Here is a 19,330-nt window from a genome sequence, read left to right as displayed (position 1 = left end):
ATAAATTTAAAGCGTTCATTGCGTTAAATTTGTCTTAAATAAGGCGACTGTCTCATAAATCGTGAGGGCATCCGTGTTGTGTCTAATACCGTGCTCCCAAACAGGGTTCTAGGATTAAGGTGGGACATAGAGTAACAAAAATCTACTTGGAATTACTTTTGCTTGACTTTAGCGCCTCACTGTTGGGCTAAGATTCATATCTCCATTCATTTTTATCAGTTCTTTAGATAAATATTAATAAATGTATTTTTTTAATAAAAAAAAATTGTTAAGATAATTTATGAAACTATTTAAGTTCCTTTTTCATATATGTAAATTTTTATATTAAAAAAGTAAAAGCTGAGTTATGAATTTATTTATTTAAGTAAAGAACTATTTTGAAGGAGATGGCGGATCCAACTGTGAAATACGTAAAAATTCGATAGTACAATTTTTGTGCATCGCTTTCGTAATATCGACATAACTTCTCACTAACGAAAATATAATGTGCATTTATTTATTTTTTAAAAGATCTTCGTCTATCATTTGCTGTCATTAGAGGACGTCCCAATGATTGTACATCTTGCACCCATTAGTTGGAATCAGAGTCATCAGCATTATCATGGTTTGCTTTCCATTTATAGAAGACATAACAATTTTGAATGAAAATTAGATTACTCTCTTAGATGTTCCCCTCTTACAGGATTTTTTGAGATAGCTATACAAATAGATATAAAAGATGATCAGTTACACTATTAGTGTAACTGATCATCTAAATAAATACTATAGCACATTCAAACAAAGGTAAAGTAGCGATTGCAGAATTGTTCATTATTTTCCGTACACATTTAAAAGAAGAAAGTTCTGGCTGTACTGTCCGTACATGATAACTCCTTCATCATCATGTTCGTCAGCTTATTGCAGTCCAGAGCTGGACATAGGCCTCTCCCAACGACTCTCGGTTTTGGATTTTATACAATCATTTGCAGGTCATCGCGCCATCTAGCCAGTGAGTGTCCTATACTTTCCTTACCCACAATTGTCCACTCAAGAACAGAGAGATTAGTGCGGGTTAGCATTTCACATCTCACTATCGAGTCGCTTCGAAGTGAGACGCAGTGGACCAATCACATTGCGTAGTGATTGTCGTTGCGTCATAGTGACGCCATGTGATTGGTTTGCCGCATCTTATTTCGAATTGATTCGATGGTGTCATGTGAATAGAAAAGTCGCACACAGATGGTAACTCCATTGCACGAAAAATATTTGGACTTTAAACTGTATATTATAGACAGAGCACGTCTTGGCGGAGTGTTGCACTGACGTGCACTTTCTTACATCACTCGATTTACTGACTACAGCTGCTATTGCACTATTTCTCTTAGACTGTGCCATTAAGTTTATATGTGAAGTTGGCGATACTATTTAATTTATTTGTAATACTGTTTAATAATCGTCATTATCGTCTTAGTTTACATCACATACCTATTTAAGTTACACAACATTTTCGTATGCATACAGCTAAACTATTATTATAAAGAGGCAAGCGGGAGCACGGGAGCAACATCTAGTCTACAATATTATGCAATAAAAGATTTTGTAATATTTTAGTAAGATTTTAAAATATTATGCAATAAATTCTTTTCATCAACTGTGTATTTCTTTCTGCCTTTCAATATCTGTACAGAATTGATGTAGTGTAACTAGTCAACAACTATTGTCGTCTTTCTACATCAATTTTTATCATTTTCTTTTTGCCATTCACCATATTAGTATAGCTTTTATTAGAAGTTAGTAATACAAACTGGCGCTTATGAGCGCTAGTCAACTATTCTCATAATTATCCTAGCCTACAACATAAAGTTGTATTTTTACATCACCTCCTTAAATTTCTTCTGTCTTTTTGTATATTCTGGTCGACTCATAATTTTACTTTTTAAAATGTGTATTTATTAAGGCATCCTAAATTTGAAAAGAACCTTTTTGCCCTCCGGTCGCCTCCTAACGAGCGTTAAACCAAAATTAACTCCCTTAAGTTAACCATAAATTATGTTTATGAGTACTTGGTCACTGACCTACATTTTTACTAATAATTAGTTATTAAAGGGTTTTTAAATTCAACCTTTTACACAGTTCCCACAGAGACAATCACCTGTTCTTCAAAAAGGACGTGAAAATTTTCATTAAGTGCCGCCAACACACTGTCGTCCTGACATCCCTGGTAATGCAGCGTTGATAGGCTGTGGTGACCACTTCCCATCAGGACGCCACATGCCTGTTTGCTTGCTCAGTACTTTAAAAAATGTATATTGTAATGATATACTCGTATAGTGCCTACTACATTTTACAAAAATAAACAGTTCACACCCGAATTTTAGATCAAAAACGGGAAATTACAAGGTAACTCCCGTTTTCATTGTCGGATAATTTTACGCTCCATGGTGGCCATAATGACATTTAAAAGGATTTAAACCGTAAAAAAGTAAAGTTTTATGTACTTATAACAACTTGTAGTCATTTGCAAGAAAAAAAGGCTTTGTTTAAAGTAAATAGTTTTATTTGTCTATGATTTTCGACGGATTTCAATCTATGATTTTGGACGGATTTCGATGGAATTTGGTACACAGATAGAACATAACCTGACAAACAAGAGCACATAAGAATACTTTTTATCTCAACATTCTCACAGAAGCGAAGTCCTGGGTCGCTGTAATACTTTAATCAATTGATAAACCAATTCTACTTCTTATTTTCCTACTTAATAATATAAATGCGAAAGTATGGATGGTTCTAATGGATGGATTGTGATACAACTTCGTACATGAGTAGACATACTCGTAGGGTATGTCTACTCATGTACCAGGATATGCCTGGAACAGCACATATGGTGCTATCACATTTTGTGTCTTTTGTAGCCACAACAACCGATTGAGCTATTGTCCCGCTTTACAGATGGGTTTAAACCACTTTTTATAAATCATTCGCAACATACAATCTATTTGAAACTTCTTCGCCCATGCTTTGTTCCACAATGTTGAAAATGTCATTGCACCTGCACTGCGATACCCCAGCGAGTTAGTTCTATTGCGGCTAATAGACTAAAAGCTTCGTACACATTGGTCGCACATAGATAGGTACAGTTTGACAGTATGACGATGTGTCCTCTCGACTTAAAGAACCGGGTGTTTATCAACCAATCTTGATCATTCTATTTCATAATCTATTGCAATGGTTACCAAAGTGGAAATTAGCACTGGAACCTACAGTCCGGAAGCATAGTAGATTACCAAATAATCAAGTGGTTGGTACCACTGAATAGATTGATTGGACAAAAATATGTTTTAACTCTTTATGTACTTTCTGTACTCGCTGTTTACATAAGTAACGCAACATCAATCTCTACGTGGCTGAACCACGTTTCTCTCTTTAATCCTTGCTTTTTCCCGGTTTCATTCGTAACTATGACGCCCTGAAGCCAGGGGTCCATTTGCCTGATGTCACTTGTCTTTGGGAAAAGCAGACAAACACAAATAAATTTGAATAAAAGCAAGGAAATGAAAGAAGACTATAGATATACAATAAAACTATAATAGCTTCCTTGTTTATTGAAAGTTTATTGCATTCAAAAACACTTTTGAGTATACAATAGGTACTGCTTGATGAAGGAAAACTTTATGATCGTTTAAAATATCTGAGGGATATAAGATTTTAAATAAATTTATTAATTTACTCCTAACAAAATCGTCGTAGGTAGTCGTCGCGGTTACAACTCGCACAATGTAAACATACGGGACGAAGCCTATAAAACAAAGTGCAGTACACTATCGCTGTCTCCCGGCGTCGGCCGCATTAGCACTAATGGGCTTATGATGTCCGCCCTTCCTTCCTTTGGTCACACCTCGTAACCGTTTACATGTGAGAGTATGTGTTCGTGTATCTTCTACATGCGAGTAGGTGAAAGGTCACTTATTTACTTTATCAATGCTATGTATTTAAATATTTTTTTAAGGTCATTATTTATGTGTACAGTCAAAACCATTTACTTCACGCTTTTACACGTTTTTACCACTCTATGGTAAAAGCGTGAAGGGAGATGTGTGAATTTACATTGATAATGATTAGGTTTATATGTTGTTGACAGTACAACGAATTTGTACAGTCGCATGTCAAAGTAATCTACATAGATCTTTATATAGTTGTAGCAGCGACGAATTTGGGTAGGTTTATATGCTATCGACTGTACAATACAAATACTTTAGTATGTAAATTATTCCTCTGTTTAATTTATTTTAAATGAACGAAGTAGTACAGTCGGAGACAGATAAACCTGACTCCTTGTGGATTACCGAATTATTAAATGTACTACGTTGAAGCATCGTGTTTATTTTCTCCCAACAGTACATGTGTTCCATACAATAAACAGTTGCATGTGTTATAATGTTAAGAATGTATTAGAATTCTAATCATAATCTAGTTATGACAAACGGAGCAACCTTGCATTGTTTAAATCAGCTTACGTCAAACATCTGGCACATGACCAATAAATTCAGGCACTATTGATCAATATTGGAATTTATCTCTTCCATATACAAGTATCTAAATATTTCACACAATCTATTCAGTATATCCGTTTGTAAGTAATTGTGGTAGAAATTATATAGTTTCATTTCGAATATAGCTACGTTTCGAAACTTTAACAAGTTTTACAGCGAGTAGTGCGGTATGGTTACCTATGATTTTAAAATTCTTTCACCAAATAAAGCGAGACGCGAGAACATTGAAGCTAGAATTAGTATCCTCGTGGTCAACTCCCAAATCACGTACTTTTATTAGGAAAATCCAGGGCAGGTCACTAGTTTTAGTGATATAAAAATTCGAATCGCGTTTAGATGCGCCAAACAACTAATTAGAGTTTAACGACCCGTGACGTCACTCGACCTTTTTATAAAAAATAAATGGCTGTATATAAAGCTGAGACTGGTGGGAATTCATAATGTGATCCTAGTTTGTTATTGTTTCAGGTAAGCCGATGATTTACGACCACTGTGTTGTCAATCTTCATGGCAGAATCTCTAAAACAAAAATGATTTGAACCTGATTTTGGAATCAGCTTGGCATCTTCTTAGCAGTAATGGTACGGTTATTCTTTTTTTTTTTTTAAAAGCCCAGATAGTTAGGATGCGGCATGATAAGTTCGAAATTCAAATTCTGAATACATGTTATGTATTCACATTACATCGAAGTTATTGAGGAAAATGAACTACGTTTAAAAAATTTACACTAAGTCCATCGCTCTCTATCAAGAAAAACGAAGCGATTAATTAATGATTAATTGATTATTTTTGACACAAAAATATACTCATTGATTAGAAGTTTGGCTGTAAGAGAACCCGCCACTTTTACAGAAATCATTATTGTATTAATTTTGATTTATATACTTATTTCTTGTACTATAAAGTTATTAGAAACAAACAAAAGACATGAATAATGTTTCAAATTAACTGGACAACAAGAGTACCTACCTAGATTTGCAAAGTTTAAAGAATGCAAAGTTTTAACAACTTGCGATCCGTGAGTTTTGTCAACAAAGTTTCTAAGTTTCAAATTTACCCTGATGTAAGTTCTCCCATAATGAAATGGCTGATTTAAAACGTAGTCAAAGATTGTCGTTGAAACTTCTGAGACGTTGTTTATTTTATGATGAATAAACCTATATTCCCAAGCATGTTGTTTACGGCAATAACTGTTGAAATAATTACTGTAACTTTGAGAAATAGCAAATTGCTATTATAAAATAAACTATAAATCACTACTTACTGTTTTTGTAATTTAGTATCGCGAAAATCCATAATTTAAAGTTTAGCCGCATAATCCGACATCAGATTTTGAAATAGTTGGATATTTACTATATTACAAATTTTGTAACAGTGAATAATATAAAATGACCAACGAAAATTATGTTAGTCACTCTCCGCGAAATCATACAAATTAATGTTCATCATGACTGGGATTCAGGAGATCGAAAAATAAAATACTGATACAAGTGTTGCCAGTTTATCTATAACACTAGAAAAAAAGAACTTTTAATTAATTGATTTTAAGGTATGTTCTATATCTATATAACTTTTCCGTAGCTAACTGACAGACAAACTAGCCGAAATTACTGAGCATAGAAGTCTGAAATATTGTACCTACAGTACTACACAATTTCCCAAAATTCTCACGGGAACGTGGTATTTTACAGCCTTACGAGTACGATGTCATACTCGTAGAATTTTGTACGCCCACTGAATGCATCCTCGTGTTCAAACGAGTAGGAATTCCGGACAAGCGAAATCAAAATGCCAGCTGAAAACATACTTCTTTTTGGTGCTGACGCGTAGAATGATTTCCGCAACACAATGCAGGAAAAGCGTGCCGTAAATCATCCTGCTTCGTTTTCCATTGCGGTAAATAGAAACTCTCATAGAAACTACGCAATGTTCTTGCATTCGCGTCGGCAGTCTGACGTTCGGCAATAGTGTGTAGCCGGCATAATAAAATACTAAACAAATAGGTAAGCTTGATATGACCGGACGGTCAGTGTGTGTATTACACTCCCCCCTCCCCACCCCGCACCTCTTCGCGGGGTTTCTTTATCAGCTACTTATCCCTCGGTCGGCGTATAATGCACTGTTATATTATTACTGTAAACTATTACCACTTACGCTTCTATTTTGCGTCGAAGCGTTAGTCAAATGGCAGGGTTAGGCTGTGAACCGAAAGAAAAATAAATCCTACTTGTGTCATATGTCTTTGTGTGCCAATCTGACACGTGCACTATAACATTTTGAAATGAAAACTTACTTCTAGTGATAGAAAACTTTGAAGGAAGAAGTATCTATGCTATTTGAGTGGAAGTCGGTAGTTAGTAGTCTATATTATAATTAGTAAAATATATTAATGCATTTTGAAAATTTCATCTCCGAGGAGGCATTAGGGGTTGCAAATTTATGTGAAACTTTTGGTGATTAGTACAATATAGTAATGCGAGAAACGGCGAAATGCACTAAAGATGACAAAAAATACGAATTTGAATCATAAAAAAAAAATTCACCATTCTTAAAATAGGCGAGAAAATAATAATAGAAATTTTACTTTCTTTTAAAAACTGAAATTCACGCGTGCGTAGCCGCGGGCAAAAGCTAGTCTTTCTATATAATGCTACTTAATTAATTATAAAATCCACAATTACAAAATGCACGCAAGCAGTAGATAGCACATCCCTTACCTTATAATTTTTGTGTGTTTAATTGGTAGTCAGTTCAATTTTTATGCCATATTTAAAGAGACAAAGACAGCTAACGAAGACTTACCTAGACAAGTTAATATTCAGTATCAGGTTAAGATATAATTGGATGAGTTGTAAAAGGACACAGTGCCCGCTAAATGTACTACTAACGGGTACATATTTAAAGTTCAGGATTAGTCTAGTCACAAACTTATATATTAAGTCTGTGAGCCTAGTACCAGTATTTTTCAATTATCCTTGAGACATATATAAATAGGGCAACGACTTTTATTGCTTAAGTCCCTACGACTGTGTATGTTGAAGATAAATTAGGTTAGTTTTGATTTATTCCAGCTTTATAATAAACTACTATTATTTACTTATCTTAGTGCAATACAATAGCTAGCAGTTTCTATTCGAATTCCTAACCAATCCATACTAATATTATAAATGCGGAAATCTGTTCCGTTTTCGTGACTAAATCGCTGGACCGATATTATTATTTAAAGAATTCCGTTCAAATGTATGCTACTAATATTTCTAGACATCCATTAGTACATGATTAAACATTTCATTGAAATCAAACCATTTCTTCAGAAATTAGACCTTCACAGTCACTTTTTTCACGTCAAATTTTACAGTATACCTATAGTAATTTCTCAAAAGCTACAAACTACTTTCGTTCATAACCTTTCTTTTTGCAGTCGGTTAAAAACGTGGTGTAGTGAATGCCACTCATTGAGCAAAAAAGCATGCTGGGGAAATCTAAGTAATTTATGTCGTATCGTGATACCGCTTAATTATGTTATCACTGTCGCTACCACTCGATGGGAGACGTCACGCGACGGCTAAAAGAAAAAGCTATCTTGGGAAAAATATCTTGTATTACCTTATTCAATAGATGCTGCGATTTTAGAAAGAAAGAAAAAGATTCGGCCAAAAGATAAAATTTATCACTACACAGTATAAATCAACGCATCCCGCTGTCTGTCTGTCCCTATGTATGCCTATGAACTGCCACTAAAGCTATGTATTTTATATCTATTTGACGATATATGTATTTGACGACCTCGGTGGCGCAGTGGTAAAGTTCTTGCCACTGAACCGAGAGGTCCCGGGTTCGATCCCCGGTCGGGTCATGATGGAAAATGATCTTTTTCTGATTGGCCCGGGTCTTGGATGTCTATTTATATATGTATCTATTTATAAAATATAGTATCGTTGAGTTAGTATCCCATAACACAAGTCTCGAACTTACTTTGGGGCTAGCTCAATCTGTGTGATTTGTCCTAATATATTTATTTATTTATTTTATTTATTTATTTATCTGTTGTTTTGTTATACTGTACATTTGGAATGATTGGACGCTATACATTTAATTTTATAAAGCGGTGGGGGCCCAGTGGGTTAGACCGTCCGCATGTGATTGAAAGGTCCCAGGTTCAAATCCTACTTGTGAGTTTGTATACCAATCTGACTCATGTACATAATATAGTAGTTTTCATCAAACACCACTTGCTTTCGGTGAAGGAAAACATCCTGAGGAAACCTGCACATTAGTTCACTATTTAGTTCACTAGTGTGTTTGTGATACACGAATTTTAGTTGTAAACGTCATGTCAGATGCCTTTAGACGAATAAATAGAATAATACATGCAGTTGGCTGTACGACGTAATTTCTCAGAGTAATTTCGTGAAACACAAAAGAGTGTTCGGAAACTCGAATACTCGGAAGAGTAACGTTTCGATTAAAATGTGTCGAACAAAAAACTGGCCGGTCCGTTCAGAGTGCGCTGAAAATATACATTTTCTCTTGATACACTGATGTAATCCAATTTCGTTCTCGATTTATACTTATACCTATTTTACAGTAGTCTTTGTGTCTCAATTTTCAAACGTTGAATTTTGATAATTATTATTTAAAATTGCTGTGTTGGTTTTCTGAGAAATTGCGCGCGCCAGACAAAACTATTTGAAAAATTCGTATGATTTCTTTTTCAACACGTTTGCTGGAAATACTATGGTAAGAGCCGTGTTTTAATCGATTTTTTTTACATCACGTTGGACACTTGCGCGAAATCATCGGCGCGCAAGACATTTTCGCGCAAAAGCCCAGGATCCTTAGTGGTAAAACAAATTAGCACGCATGTTATAACGCCAGCATTTTTGAGCTTCAATTATTTGTGGTCTTGGTCGTTTAGGGACATTTTGGTTGTGGTCAAATAGAGTACCAGTAGAGTTACCAAATATAACGTAAATTTTAACCAATAAAAGGTCAAGACGTCACATAAGGCCCACCTCACGCATTCCGTCCGATAAACCGGGCGTTGTCCCAGAAAGAAGTACTTGTAAACAATTTTTTACCGCCCACGTGCTGGATGCCTAACCTGATCAATATCTATAGCACATGATTAGGGGTCATCGGCCTTCAGTAACATTGGTGTAGACCAAAATACCTATAATAGGTTTGTGTTTACTACTTTCTCATACTTGCAGCAGATGTGACGCCTGAAACCCGAGTTCCGCGTAAAAAAAGTGCGGGCAGAAGTGAAAACTTGTTTTTTTAAGTCTTAAACATCACGTGTCCTGACGCGAGTTTAACATTTTTTACCAATCACAAAAAGTATTGTGTACTTTTCGTGATTGGTAAAACGCCGCTGGTAAAGAAGTTTTCACTTCAAAAATTACCTTTAAATTCAGAAGACTTGATTCGAATTTTATGGCCGAACACGGATTCAAAAAAAAATAGATCCGGGTCAGTCTAAAAAGATAATTTTCGAAATAATTAAGCAATATTCAATACAGCATTACATTAAAACTGGTTTAACATCTATGTTTGCAGTAATGGGTTTTGAAATGTTTTCATTGGGGCTCGAGTATTTCAAGTGTTCCTAGTGCAAACTGACTGGGTCACGCTCGCCTGGCCTATATACCAGCTCAAAATAATTCCAAAACTTACTTAAAGTCTTCTGTTTGATACGAATATATGGCAACGCTCGTATGTCACCCCTAGTCTTGCAGGCGTCTATAGACGGTGACAACTTTTCATAAGCTCCGGCGTGTGTTTCCGTTCCGTACGAGTATGTGTCCCATAGTCGCCTCGTACGACAGCCACTGGACGATATGGAATAGTCATATTTATGGGCGAAACCAATCACTCTATACCACAAACAATAACAAACAAAACAATATAAAATCTATTACTGGAAAATAGAACTATACTCGAATTTTGCCACCCACAGCAGCTCAGATATGAATAACTCCAAAAAGACAGCACGATTTGAAATTCTCACATGCACACTCTATTCCCACAAAGGGCAGGAAATGCATCTAACATTCGTTAACAGCCAACGTCATTGCGTCCAAGTTAAAATAAAATCGTGTGTGGGAAAGTGCATCATTCCTGAGGACGTCATCGCGCATCCTACATGTGCGAAGCATTCCTAATGCATTATTTCATAGACTTACTGCTATTTCTAACTGACTAAAGGAAGAGGTTCTTAATTCTTCTTTTTTAATTTATACATATGCAGTACCACGTCTTTACCCCTTGCGGGGTAGACAGAACGGTGAGTTGCGAAACTCGGAGACCACGTTTTGAAGTATTTAGGGCTTATTGGTGGAATTGATATTAAAAAGTTATAGGTTGCTATCCTATCGCCTATGAGAGGAATCTCTAGTTTATAGCCCTATCCCTTGATTTATTTTTACAATATATTATATACAGATGGGGATACAACTGGCTCATTCTTCGTAAAAAACGTTCACATTTACATAAATTCACGGCATATACTTAATCCTATCAGAGAATTTCCAGTACATGAAAACAAGAAAGAAAATTTATTTAGTAAATATTCTCAACAAAAACTAAATGGAAGCAAACTGAAAAAGTAAAATAAAATTCTTTCCAAAACAATGTCCCACATCCAAAAATATGCTGACGCTGCAAAAACATTCCGACAATGGCAACCTTCACGTTCCAGATAACACTATCCAGCATCCTGGAATGTCCTAATCTCCAGACAGAATGGACTATTAGGGACGTGCGCGGCCCTAACGCTCAGGAGTGCCCTGGGTTTGTAAGGATTGCACGAATTATGCGCATTCCTTAGGGACTTTGCTAAAGTGTGTGGTAGTGTTATATTTTGGACATATGTTTATTCACGTTTGTATGTAAGAATTTCGTCGTACGTAAAAGAGGTGCATAAATTCTAACTAACACAAGAATGAACCATGTACGAACGCGGATTTATCTCGTGTAGAAAACTCTTACAGTCAACCGGCTCGGCGATGGCGATGACTGTCATAAAATCTCAGGAAAATATAACGAATTCATTAGACTTACTATTGGAGTATTATCTTTAGAGTAATCCCCCAATAAAAACTAAGGAGCTCAAAAGTGGCTATTAATGTTATTCATTACAAAATTTAAACATAATTTTTTATCTAACAGCTTTTGAAATCACCAATAAAGAAAAATATTAGGGTGATTCCCATTGATTGTGTAATATTATGGACCAGAAATGTAGATAGGGCGTTAATTATACTTATCAACGTCGAATTAATAAATCTTGACAGGTATCAGGCTGGGTTTATAACGTCTGTATTTATCACTAAAGAGTATATAATCATAACATTACATGTGTCAGATCTTGACCATATACATAAAGAACACACAATTTTAAATGAAAAAATATGTCTGGTCATGCCGTTTGCCTCTGGCTAGTCGTCCAGGAGGATATGCATGATAGTCTTGCTCTGGATGGTAAAGTAAATACCATGCGAAGAAAAGAAAAAAAAAACAAGGAATCTAGAAACCACTGACATAAGAGGAAGACTTATGTAATAAGTACTTACGTCATGCAAAAAATAACAAAATTAAGAATAGGAACAATTCATTATTATAAAGTTCTAGTTTTTATAATGAGTGCTAATCTGATGCACGCGGGCGCCTGACAGCCGTCAACTGTCCATGACATATCCTGTTTTTGCTGTCAAAACTGTTACTCCATTAGCAAATTGTATCCGGAATAAATACCCCTTTAACACGTGGCGTTAACAGACTCAAAATATAGAGAGCACAGAAAGAAAACTAAAGTACTCGGGTTCTGCAGTAGGTACAATCAACTGCTTGGCAACTTTCAATGGATTGGATATATATACTAGCTATGCCCCGGGGCTTCGCTCCCGTGGGAATTTCTGGATAAATAAATAAATATATTAGGACAAATCACACAGATTGAGCTAGCCCCAAAGTAAGTTCAAGACTTGTGTTATGGGATACTAACTCAACGATACTATATTTTTTAACAAATACATATATAGATAAACATCCAGAACTCCAATCAGAAAAAGAAAATTTTCCATCATGACCTGACCGGGGGTCGAACCCGAGACTCTCGGTTCAGTGGCAAGAACTTTACCACTGCGGCACCGAGGTCGTCATAATCGGATAAGGAGTGCCCTATGTGGGTTATACTTATATTCTACGCGTATACCTAATTTCATAATAATCCGTTCAGTAGATTTTGCGTGAAAGAGTTACACACACATATACATTCTCACAAACTTTCGCATTTATAATATTAGTAGGATATCCAATGAATAAAGAATATGTAAACGAATATGACTAAGTTATAATGTTGATGTATGATTGGCCACTTGATAATACACGACGCCTTTATCTAAAACTATTCTTAAAAAAGGTAAAAGGAAGAAGAGGTCCAGGGAGACCGAGGAAGAGTTACGCGAGCCAACTGAAAGAGAAAGCAGGCGTCGTTGTATCGTATCGAAATCCGAGGCTAGAGAGATGTGGCGAATATTTCACCGACAAGAGAACACCTCTTAAATCTTAAAAGGAGGCAGATAACAAAATAATAATGTTTTCTTTTAATGAGCAGGTGCGGGTAGGCATTCATTTATACGAAGCTTCTAATAAATATGTAAGTAAAGCATCTTTTATACTAATACATAGGTATTCAGTACCATACAAATAAGCATACCAAAAACCAAACACATTCAGTTGCGAACAACTCTGTACTTATTTTATTTAGTGGCATAATGTCCAAAGTTCGGCCGCCCGGGCGTTGGTGGAGAAATTTTAATTATCCGGCTATATTTGTTTATGGTTCAACTACAGACTGAGTTTATTCGGTGGAAAAAGTTCATTTTTCCAGCATTTCCATTGGAAATTAGAAAATATGTTGGAAGTTTTCTTTTTCCTGGCCCATTTATTACTGTACTGTTTACATATATGTATTTATCAAAACAGTTCTGAAATATAGTCCATATTTTGAGGAAATCAGACACACGACATTATCAAAGCCAAGTTCACAAATTAAAAGGGTAATAGAGAGTAGATTCGGCCAAAATAGTATCCACATTGGTAACTCTACCAAGATGAGAGGAGATTGACCAAGATGGACACTCGTCTATCTTGGTCAATCTCCTCTCATCTTCGCATGTTATCAGTTGCGTTGCTGTGACGCCGCGAAGTCCAGGGTCAATTAAAAAATAAACTTCAATTTTAGTTACAGGAATTAATCTCACAATTCGGAAGATATCGCGAATTTCAAAGTTTTCAAAGTTTTCTCGGAGTGAATATTTGTTATCTTGTGCGTTAAAAGCGAAAACAAAAGTCATGGGAGACGTAATGGATTAACTAAGATTACAGATACCTAAGCTATATTTAAGTCGATCGCGATAACAAGCCGTGGGATGAATGTTAACTGAACAAAAGATAACTTTCTCTTGTCGTACATTTGTTCTGTGTTTTGTAAATTTTCTGGACATTGCCATGAGATCGAGTGTGATATGAAAATATCATAATTGAAGAGCTTAACTTTTAGAATACGACTTGAATGATTTGAATAGTTTTGTGTTAATAATAAACTTATTCCCAACTGAATAAAAACCTAATAACTCTGTGTTTGAAACAATTTTATTATAGCTTAATAACTTTTTCAATAATAGATTTTCATTTTTATATTTCGTTTTTTTTTTCTTCGTTTTGTACGTTATTACTTCGAACTGCTGCTGTATGCATGATCCTTAGCTATCTATATTATCTTGAATTAATTTTAATCTATCTTAGTAATTGCAAAAAAAAACTTATATTATTTCCGGACGAACTACCCGCTCTGATTGTTATCGTAAATAAAAAAAAATAATCGACCCAATCCAAGGCGAATACTCATTTAAAAGTGTCGCACAAATTACTAAAAGAAATAAATTAAAATCCTGTACACCGGCCACACATCACTCGTTTTAACAAAAGGCGCCATCTTACAAAAACGGCATGAAAACGAAATGAACGTCTGGAAAATCCACCACAACCATTTGTTATCGACACGAAAACGAAACAGGGCAATAAATAAGGCTGATTCTCGAACGGAAATTCGTGGTTTTGTGTGACACATGACACGTCGTGACACACGTCAGGGCGTCGCGTCGAGCCGTCAGACTAACGCCAAGACCAACGTAAAATTAGATGACTCTGATTCAAATTCTTTTTATTAGTGAGTTAGACGAGACGAAAATATTTGTATTTGTTGGATTATAAACAAAGAATACCACTCTCTTCTGCTTTATTTTTGTCGACGACGTTAAGAATAATAAGTTGTATGTGACACAGACTCGGCATTGAGCATTAATGTAATATTACGTATAATTGAATTTGTCTGTTTTAACCTTAATACATCGATGTGGCAAATTATAAACAAACAATCGAGGAAAGGTCTCGATCATATTATACACACATAGCCTAGGCAGCTGATAGGCCACAATAGCATTTCCAAGGAGGATTGACGTCAGGCAGGCGGCCGTTCGTAAAATCACAAACGAAAGATTCGTTTATGATCTTCGTTCGTGTCAAAATATTAAGGCGCCCGGTCGTCACAGCACCAAACGCTACCTGGAACATGCAGAGATAATAGAGGGAGCACAACATAACTTTAACTCAATTCCCAATCCTTGTTCCACCTCATTCCATAATTGGCGTTTTCTTCTATTTCGAATAAAGTGACAGTTTCGAAGTCCATTTATATTTATGTCTGTATGTTGCGTCTCATCAGTCAAAAGCTGACTCCGGAGATAGACCGAGATTGATTGTCGATTGTTTCCAGCGTGACACTAGTAAGGGACGGAGAACTAGTTAAATCATATTGTCTATCGCATCGGAACCGTAAAAGTGACCTTTTTTTTATTTTCTGATATATTCTCTGGTAGTTATTTCGTTTTGAAATCTGCAGTCTTCGTTATTTGTAAAATAAGTGTTATAAGTCCTTTGAATTTACTGCATCCGTGTTGCGATTTCCCAAATATCTTGACTATATAATAAGGTCATTATATAAAATGGCTTTTATATATTTAAATATATCTGATAAATATATCTAAATATAGAAGTAACTTGTAGTAATACGTAGAAAGTAGAAATTAGCTTATAAACGTCATAATTTCGATTAATTCAAAACAAATGGTAGGACTTTCCAGAAGTTAAATAGGGTATAAAAAAGTAAGGCGGAAAAATAACAATAGTGACAAAGATAAGTATGTGACCGCGATAAACTCATAATACGTTTGACATTGAGTCTAATAAACCCAGTATCAAAGTAAATGTTACTTCCTTATTTACATAACATGATGGTTGTACATATTATATACTAAAGAACAGGTATTAAACGCGCACATACCACTTTTATTTCCCAAACGTTTCGGACCTTAATACAAAGGTCCGTGGTCCAGTGACCACAGTGACCATTCGTACCTATATATAATTATGCGACGTGAAAGTTTAAAAGTAGTTTAGTTGTACATATTGCCAGGAAGCGTATGCTATTATACACATGGTTTTTAATTTTGAGCGGGAATTCACTCTCTATAAAGAGATGAATTAATTCGGCCGGACTGGCATGATCTCGATAGTTCAATGGTTCAGGAGCACGGTCCCGTATAGATGTTCTATTCCCGCTTGATTCCAGATTTTTTCATCTCATTATTATTTTCTAAATAAAAGCTTGTGTGGACATTTTTATTTAAAAAATGTTTTCTCTGTGTATGCACATTCAGAAAGAAATTTTTTTATACAACTGTGCAGAATTCAGATTGAGTTTAAGCTATGCAAACTTGTCCATAAAATTAAGTTTCAGCCGTAAAAGACATTTTGGATTAAACAGCAAAATGTGCAGGTTTCCATGTCGGGGTTTATCCGCCATTTTAGTTTTAAATTGCGAAAGTTTCTGGAAAATTCCTGGCTGGACAGAATTCCTATTTAATTTTTTAACTATCCTGTTATTGTGTTTTTAAAAATAATATTTCAAATGTTTTATTCTGCTTACACGTTGATGTGAGAGCGGAGGAGAAACATATAATGTGCCAGATAATCACTCACGTATTCTGAAAAAGTCTATCAAGGGAAAATATTATAAAAAACGTGAACGTCAGGGATGAAGGCGTGGTTCTGTTTATTTCAATCAAAGTTTTGAACTCCACTCTATTGCAATGTGAGCCCCGTTGACCGCACTCCTGCGCAGAAATAGCCCGTTCTGTTTAGATTGAGATGTTGCAACGCGCGCTGCGAAATTTTCAGAACATCATACCATACTGATGTATTATGTTAACTTTTACACGTGGCATCTCTCACTTTAGAAAATTGGAAATAACAACGTTTTCACTAGAAGGAATTTAATGTAGGTAGTAAATGGTTATGCAAAATTGTAATTTGGGATATTTTGCCAACGCAAAATATCAACATGTAACGGAACAAAATATAACGGACGGAGCAATGGGAACACGCTCTAATTGATTAACCAAACTATAAATCTACGCTTCCTAGTTTTAACTACTTTTGACTGCACACGCCCATCGCATCTATTTTCCTAAAACATTAATTTAATAGTCTATTTCTCAATATGGCCGTTAGGTTTAGTAAAATATTCGCTTGTATTTATAAAATGTTAAATATCTGATAATGTATGTGTAATGTGATGCTATGCACATCTGTGCATTTCGAATCTCGTGTAGTTTTAAAAGCACGTGAATATTTTAAAATAACAAAACAAAACTGAATAAAAACTGAAATATCGAATGATTGGACTATTCAAGAAACAATTCGAATTAAATTAATAATAACAATTGTGGTGATTTGCATATCAATGTGTAAAAAATGTCGGAAACAATTCTTAATATATATTTACTCAACTTTTAAAAAACTGATTGACCATGTATTACCGTTATCAATAATGCGCAATTTCGATAACTTTACAACACTGACACGTAAGTTCACGACCACACACTTATTTTCCGGGTGAACAGAGCAAAGTTATAACACCAAAATCGCGTAACTTGAGGTAAAATAAACATTTTTAATTACAACTTTAAAGCAGTTTGTTTGGCTTTGAAAGTTTAAATTAAAAATTATTTATATTCTATAATTTGATTATTAAAGATGCAAACTACTTTTAAAATATCAAATTGACAATTTTGATAAATTAATTTGATAACACCGACTCGTAAGTTCACGACCACACACTTATTTTTCGGATAAACAGAGCAAAGTTGTAATAGGCACCAAAACAACGTAGCTTGAGGCCGTATTTCGGGAAAATGGCGTTAATATAAAACAAGAATTTTATCTTGATTTATAAGCACATCGTGAGGTAAATGTATTCCGCGCCGTATCCTCGAAGTATGTAAGGAATATAGTGAAAATTGGTTTGCTACTGAAATTCTCGTGCATACCTATACCTAAGTACCGTCAACTGCATGTCAATTTACCTTCAATAGGAGGTCCTATTGAATGTGGTGGTAATAGGAGTGAATTTAGAGTAGGTAACTAAATAGAATGAACTCGAATGGTACCCATTAGTAGCTGCGGTTAGTGGTTGCATCGTCTGACTCTTACTCTATAAGGTACTCATGGAAGTGCTGTAGTATTATAATACTTTCAGTTTTCACTTTTGAGTATTCAATTTTATTTTACTGCGTTTCGTGCGTCACAATATTGATGTTTTAATAAAATAAATCGTCCATAATTTGTTAATAGGATACTATGTTAGTCTATATTAAACAATAGCTTTGTTATCAAGTCAAAAAAATTGTTTAGGTAACGGAAGTATTACATAAATTGTGGTTTAATACAGAACTAAATTCTTTGTTGTTGTTGTTTGAAAACGAACGTTTCTATTAAAGTTCACCGTGATTCCTCTCAATCAGAGCCCACGTGTCTATTTGAAGCCAGCTCGTGCACTTGACTCATCTCCCGAGATATATTTGGAGCAGCATTCAGACAATCCTCCGTCTTCACTTCATTTGCACAACGAACTAATTCCTACTCATCCTCTTGGTTTGTCAGTATCTGATTAGCTCGCTAAATAAAGATCATAACGTTTCACAACATTTCAGGCTACAAAATTGCTACCTGAAAAAATGTGGACTAGATATAAATAGGCAATGACCCGTGGTCAAACGCGAGTGAACCTCCGGGCAACGATTTATAAAATCTGCATTTTCGCGTTCGTATTCGTAAGTTCCTTTTTTATGGAAGTTTTGTTTGTTTTCGTTCCAACTCGACTCGAGTTTAATATTTTCTACATTCATCTAATTTCGGAAGGCGGAAGCAAGCGAGGCCGTCTCGTGTATCGGTGATGCTGAAATATTAATCAACAAACGTTTATTTTTTCTGAAATATTTGTGGCCAGTGACAGATGCCTTTTTTTGAAAAAGTTTTGAGATGGTATGGAAACGATATTTTTTTATTTATTTGGCTGTAGAAAGTTGTGTTTGATTAAACCATCAGGAATAAATATCGGATAGCCCATTAGTCGTACAACAGTTGATCCATGAGTTTAAAAACTATTATTATTCTTCTTTTTTTTAATTTGATTCCTCTAGTTCCTCTGTTCATCACATTCATTTCAAATCACTGGAATTCTGAATATTGCATATATTTAATTTCTTTAGAAATCCAATGATTTCTTCGTATGTAAATGAGTAACTTAGGATTTTTTGTTTTCGAGTCTTTGTTGTGTAGATTCTACTCTCTACTTAACCAAATAGATGTACATGTGAAAGGCGCATATCTAA

The 19,330-nt window shown here is 35.1% G+C and overlaps 1 protein-coding gene across 4 annotated transcripts in view; it reads left to right on the top strand.

Annotated features, from left to right (window-relative positions):
- LOC128673209 (uncharacterized) overlaps positions 1 to 19,330 on the top strand; it is an 89,967-nt gene that overhangs the window by 61,672 nt on the left and 8,965 nt on the right. Inside the window, exon 2 of one of the 4 annotated variants that reach the window (XM_053750900.2) lies at positions 5,001 to 5,113. The exons of 2 other annotated variants lie outside the window; for them this stretch is intronic. In XM_053750900.2, the coding sequence (XP_053606875.1) occupies positions 5,111 to 5,113 (3 nt within the window). In that variant the 5' untranslated portion in view covers positions 5,001 to 5,110. Of the gene's footprint in view, positions 1 to 4,984; positions 5,114 to 19,330 lie in introns of all 4 variants that reach the window. One more of the 4 variants, XM_053750899.2, reaches the window with a different exon arrangement.

This window comes from Plodia interpunctella, chromosome 10 (assembly GCF_027563975.2).
Source record: "Plodia interpunctella isolate USDA-ARS_2022_Savannah chromosome 10, ilPloInte3.2, whole genome shotgun sequence".
Classification (NCBI taxonomy): Eukaryota; Metazoa; Arthropoda; class Insecta; order Lepidoptera; family Pyralidae; genus Plodia; species Plodia interpunctella.
The sequence above is the reverse complement of the archived record's forward strand: the minus strand, read 5'-3'. Positions and strand labels throughout refer to the sequence as shown.